Source organism: Arachis ipaensis, chromosome B01 (assembly GCF_000816755.2).
Source record: "Arachis ipaensis cultivar K30076 chromosome B01, Araip1.1, whole genome shotgun sequence".
NCBI classification, from domain to species: domain Eukaryota; kingdom Viridiplantae; phylum Streptophyta; class Magnoliopsida; order Fabales; family Fabaceae; genus Arachis; species Arachis ipaensis.
In genome coordinates this window covers 1,917,364-1,923,277 of record NC_029785.2, presented here as the reverse complement: position 1 = coordinate 1,923,277, position 5,914 = coordinate 1,917,364, and the positions used below count along the sequence as shown (strand labels likewise).

At 26.8% G+C, this 5,914-nt stretch overlaps 2 protein-coding genes across 4 annotated transcripts in view; one reads left to right on the top strand and one right to left on the bottom strand.

The window, feature by feature from the left end:
• Nucleotides 1–1,066, top strand: part of LOC107639641 (cysteine-rich receptor-like protein kinase 2) — a 7,884-nt gene extending 6,818 nt beyond the window's left edge. For both annotated transcript variants that reach the window (XM_016343305.2, XM_016343226.2), the window contains exon 8: nt 614–1,066. In XM_016343305.2, coding sequence (XP_016198791.1) covers nt 614–946 — 333 coding nt within the window. In that variant the 3' untranslated portion in view covers nt 947–1,066. The remainder of the gene's footprint in view (nt 1–613) is intronic.
• Nucleotides 1,388–5,914, bottom strand: part of LOC107644176 (cysteine-rich receptor-like protein kinase 42) — a 7,708-nt gene continuing 3,181 nt past the window's right edge. For both annotated transcript variants that reach the window (XM_021115293.1, XM_021115295.1), the window contains 4 exons: nt 5,191–5,412; nt 3,164–3,395; nt 2,349–2,502; nt 1,388–2,050 (listed from right to left, as the gene is read on the bottom strand). In XM_021115293.1, coding sequence (XP_020970952.1) covers nt 1,727–2,050; nt 2,349–2,502; nt 3,164–3,395; nt 5,191–5,412 — 932 coding nt within the window. In that variant the 3' untranslated portion in view covers nt 1,388–1,726. The remainder of the gene's footprint in view (nt 2,051–2,348; nt 2,503–3,163; nt 3,396–5,190; nt 5,413–5,914) is intronic.

The window sequence follows — 5,914 nt, the reverse complement described above, 5'->3', positions numbered from 1 at the left end:
ACTCTTTCATAATAAATTTTTTATTATTTAAGTAATTAGTCTAAACAGTTACTATTATTAGTTTAAATAGTCTATAATACATTAGCAAATCACCTTTTATAAAAATCATGTAGGCTAATTATTTAAATAGTTAGACAGCAATTAAAAATTTTTAATGGTAGCATTTGTTTTGAGGTACTGAGATAGAGATTGAGAGACTGAGATTCAGTATCATGTTTGTTGGTTCAGAGACTGGTACTAAAATTTCTGTCTCTGTCTTCAAAATTTCAATATTTCAGTACCTCCAAAAAGTAAGAACACAGGGGACTAAAATTTTTAGAGATAGAGACCGAAACTTTAATAACATTTTATACCTAAAATACCCTCATTTTAATTAATTAATTCTAATTTTATCCTTTATACAAATTAAATTAGAGTTTCATTCTTGTTTCAATTTCTGTCTCCTATTTTGTACCAAATAGAATATTGAGATTTATTCCAATCTCTGTCTCTTAGTCTCTGTCTCTCAGTCTCACAGTCTTTCCGTCTCTATCTCTCCATCGAACGCTAAGGGACAAAAGCAACATTTACTGTAACTATTATAACTTTGGTTGTAACAATAATTACTGAACAGGCATGGAAACTGTATGAGAAAGACATGCACTTGGAGCTAGTGGACCCCACATTGGACCCTGAAGACTATAGTTCAGAAGAAGTAAAGAGAATCATAGAAATTGCTTTGTTGTGCACTCAAGCATCACCTTCCACAAGACCAACAATGTCCGAGGTGGTTCTCTTACTCAAGAGTAAGAACTTATTGATGGAGAATATGATGAGACCTACTATGCCTGTCTTTGTTCATTCTAGTAATGTTAGGTCTCAACATGACACATCTACTTCAACTGCTTCATCATCTGTGTCTGCATCCAAAGCTACAGTTTCCACTTCAGTACTATCTGCTCGTTGAATAACTGAATATATGCATGTGTCAAAAGAAGAAAAAGGATGAAGGTTTTTAATTTCTTTCTTTAGTGTTCTTAGGATTGTACATTAAAATATTAAGTAATAAATACTGATATGTTATATAGTGTTTGTTTTGTTCATAGTATGATATATTAATGATATATAAATTTTAAAAATATATAAAATATACCTATTTAATGTCTTATAAAAAATAAAGAGTTAAGGCACAAATATTAGATTTGAGATTTAGATTTTTAATACAATTTTGTATTTTTTAAAATTTTTTACATTTTATTTTGGACCTTCATCATTTTTATCATTAATAACAATCGAGATAAAATTAATTTTTAATGACAAATATATCTATATTTTTGTCTTTCTATTAGTATCTTAACAATTAAACAGATTATATATATTTGTGTACATTTATTATATATGGTATATCTGTCTTTATCACTTGATATATTTGATTATCATCAAGCATTGTGATCTAAAGCCAACAAGTTATAACTCAAATGACAGAGACTCTTCATACTCACTTAAGAAGTTGCGGGTTCGAGTCTCACTCCTAACTTTGAAAAAAAAAAATACGTGCATCCAATTACCTAATATCATATTAGTAAAAGTAACTACATTTTACATTGTGCATCAAAATTAAACTCTTGATATATATACCCTAATAAACTCTAAAATATGAAGCACAAATAGCAACGGTTTTGAGGCCAAATTGCGACAATTTTAAAGAACCATTGTCATTATCTGCCGTTTTTTTAGTGAATCATAATCATCTTGCTGATACTATAGAAGTGGAGACAGTAGCATTGGAAGTGGTTGTAGAGGAACCACCGGTTGAAGCAGAAATATCTCCTCTGGCTTTCATATTTGACTCAACAAACACCGGCATTGAAGGTTGCATATTCTCAAATAAGCCTTTGCTTTTTAGTAACATAACTACTTCAGACATTGTTGGCCTCATTGATGCTGATGCTTGAGTGCACATCAATGCAATTTCCATTATTTTCTTCACTTCCCCTGTTTCATATTCACTAGCTTCTATGCTTTTGTCCACTAACTCCATGTGCATTCCTTCCTCATGCAGTTTCCATGCCTATTAAATTTGAAAATGCAAACATAAGCCAAAATGTTTTGAAGGAATACAAGGTTTAAATAAGTTAAACTTTTCAAGAACCGAATCCAATATATATTAGCAAAGGTGAAAACTCAGGTGCAGTCGACTTCACGTGAAGTTGATAATTGAGAGTCGTTAGATGATTTGACTGATTTGACTAAATTTTTATCTAACGACTCTCAACTATCAACTTTACGTAAAGTCGATTGTACCTGAGTTTTCACCATTAGCAAAATCTTATTTAAATTAAAAGAAAATATATGAAAAATTTTCTTACTCGTTGAAGAAGATATTCATGTCCATTATCATCAACCTTCATTTCAGTACTCTTTGGACCACTTATAATTTCTAGGACTACAATGCCATAACTATAAGTGTCTGCTTTTTCTGATAATTGGCCATGAATTGCATATTCAGGTGCTGTGTATCCTCTGACAAATTCATAAAAATTATATCATAGTTAAATAAAGTATAAACTCTTCTTGCAAAATAAATGTATCTTTGATAATGAGAATAATGATTTATTTACATTCAAATTATTTAGTAGAACCTAACATTTAATTTTCTTGATATAAGATTTTTTTTTTTCACTTTCTCAATTAAAGAAATAATGCTCTTTTTAATTAGATGAGTCTCTTTTTCCTTCTAAAATAAAGATTCATGGAAACAAATTAAAGGATATTTTTTTTTTCTTTTTTCACATACATATAAGGTTACTAAACAAATATAATAAATAGGACAAACATTTACAATAAACAAGCTTATTAAAATATTTTCAAGCATGATAATTTTGGGTATATCCCCAAATAAGTCCTTGAAAATTTTAGCATCGAATATTTTTGTTTTTAAAAAAATTTTATTATATTGAGATCATTAAACTTTACAAAAATAAAATATATAGATCTTTTCGTCACATTTTTAAGGATTTATTTGTCCATATAAAGATAACAGATTTCACTAATAAGAATTTATATATGTTATTTTTGTAAAGTTTAAAAATTTCAATGTAATAATTTTTTTTTAAAAATAAAAACATTAATTACGAAATTCTTTAAGAATCTATTTTAAGATATACTCTATTAATCAACTTACAATGTTCCTGCAAATCTTGTGCTAAGATGAGATTGATCCCCTGGAAGAAGTCTAGCCAAACCAAAATCAGCAATTTTAGGTTGAAGATCATCATCCAATAGAATATTTCCACTCTTTATATCTCTGTGAATAATAGAAACATGGAATTCCTCATGAAGATAGGCCAATCCCCTTGCTGTCCCTAAAATTATGTCACAACGTTGTCTCCAATTCAGGGAGCCTTTCTTGTTACCTGCCTCACAAGTGCAAAAACAGAGTATACGTTTAGAGAATGTAAGGCTCTTTAAAAAATAAGTTTAATTATTTAGTTGGTTTCTATAATTTTGTTAAATTTATAATTAAGTTTTTATATTTTTTTATTTAGATTTTTACATTATTTTTAATTTAGTAATTAGGTCATTTTCATATTAAAAACGTTAAAATTAATATTTCTATAAAAAAAATATGTAGTCAAAGATTTAATTAAGTTTTTAATTGTAGATACCTTCAATTTGTAGTTAATTCCAACATTTTTTATACTAGGAAGGATTTAATTATAAAATTAAAAATAGTGTAAAAACTCAATTGAAAAGAAAAAAAAAAGTATAAAAACCTAATTATAAATTTAGTAAAATTATAGAAATTAATAGAGTAATTAAACGTTAAAAAAAAAGGGTTATGCTAGGTAACTAATAAACAACATCAACAATGGACTCTAAAATTGGCCCAATTCAAGTAAAACACACTACACTCCAAATTACTCATATAAATCTTAATATTAGAATAACCATTCGCACACCTAGTGAATTGAATATCTGATATATCTATTATTCACATTATTTAATATTTTTATTGTCTATCTATACTTTTTCAAAAAAATAACAATTAAATAGTTAGCATGATTAGTAAGTTATTATCTTTAAATTTTAATTATTTATCAAAGATATAATAAAACAGAGCATTAAAATTTATCTAATTAATAAACAATACAATACTCCTTATGTTGTAAGTAAGTGTTTAAGGAAAGTAGTTTAGTTTAGTTTAGAGCCCTGTTAGAGAGTAGGAGAAGCTTTTTTTTTTTTTCATGAAAAGTCATTCCATTTTAAAGAAAAAGTTTTTAACTTTTTCAAAGGTTAATTCACAGTTTTTTAAAAAAGTAGAAATATATGACTTCTCTCCTTTTTTATAAGTTATTCTATCACGTCTTAAAAAAATTAACTTCAAAACAAAAAAGATCTATTTTCATTTTTTGCTCTGTGAAAACTTTTCTGTTTCTGCCACCACCATTTTTACACAAGGTTCCATATGCTAGAAGTACTAGCATTCTACTATCATTTTCAAGCAATGTTCCATCTGCTAGAGGTACTGATCCTCCACCACCATTTTCATATAATGTTCCATCTAAACCACCTACTGCATATATTCTTAGATTTTTTATCATTTTACCACTCTATTTTTATTATTAAATTTGTATTTAACATTATGTGCAGTATGAAATCCCAGTTTTAATTTTATTTTTTATCACACGTGATTTTATTCTTATATAACTTGTTATTATTTATAGTTTGTTATAGCAAGTACTTGACCCAAATAAAGGAGGAGGGAGTTTTAATAGGAGTAAAAAAAAGCAATAAAATATACATTGACACACATTTTATATTTGTTTTTTATTTTCACCTACCATATCATACACAATAAAACAGCAAACACTAACTACACAATAATTTTTTTGGCATTGCCATCAAGATTATTGTAAATTAGAATTTTATTACTATTCATCACATACAAAAACACCGTTATTAGATTATGTAAAATCAATATTTAATATTAAAAAGAATTTGTTATTTTAATATTTATTCTCTTGTATAAAAAAAATTATAATTTTTGAGTTATTTATCCAAAAGTTACTAGGTTTAGTAATATAAAAAATTAAATTAAGTATTTTCTAGTATAGTCCTAACTCCTTAAAGATTAAAGTAACCATTTACTCAAAAAATAAATTATGGAGTAATAAAATGCATAAATGAGAGATGGATGTAGGTTATTACCAAATAAGAATCTGTCAAGGCTACTATTTGCCATGTATTCATAAACAAGGATTCTCTCTTGGCCTTTACTACAACAACCAAGAAGCCTCACCAGATTCCTATGGTGCACATTACTAATCAGCTTTACTTCACTCTCAAAATGATCTTCCATTTTGTCAGTTTGCCCCAAAATCAATTTCTTCACTGCAACAACTTTCCCATTTTTAAGAGTACCCTGCTTAATAAATATGAATATTATCAAAGTTTAAAAATGAAAATGGTTTATTTTAAAAAGATTTAATTATTCCGTTGATCCCTATAATTTCATCGAATTTTTAATTAGGCTCTTTTTTTCTTTTTAATTGAATCTCTATATTATATCAGATTTTATAATTAAGTTCCTGTTGTCACAAAAATATTGAAATCAACTGAATATTCTATTAAACAAAATAGAATACAGTTAAGTGTTAGGCATATTCATTTTGTTTAATAGAATATTATGCTAATTTTAACGTTTTGTCACAACAGAGACTTACTTACAAAATTTAATATAGTATAGTGATTCAATTAAAAAGAAAAAAAATATATAAAGACCTAATTAAGAACGGAATAATACTATGGGGACGATAAAGTAATTAAACCTTTTAAAAATTATCTTATTTTTCTTTTAGATTCTTTGAGCATGATCTTAATTGAGTAAACTTTTTTTTTCCAATTTGGGTACTCTTGTATTAATAATCTCTAA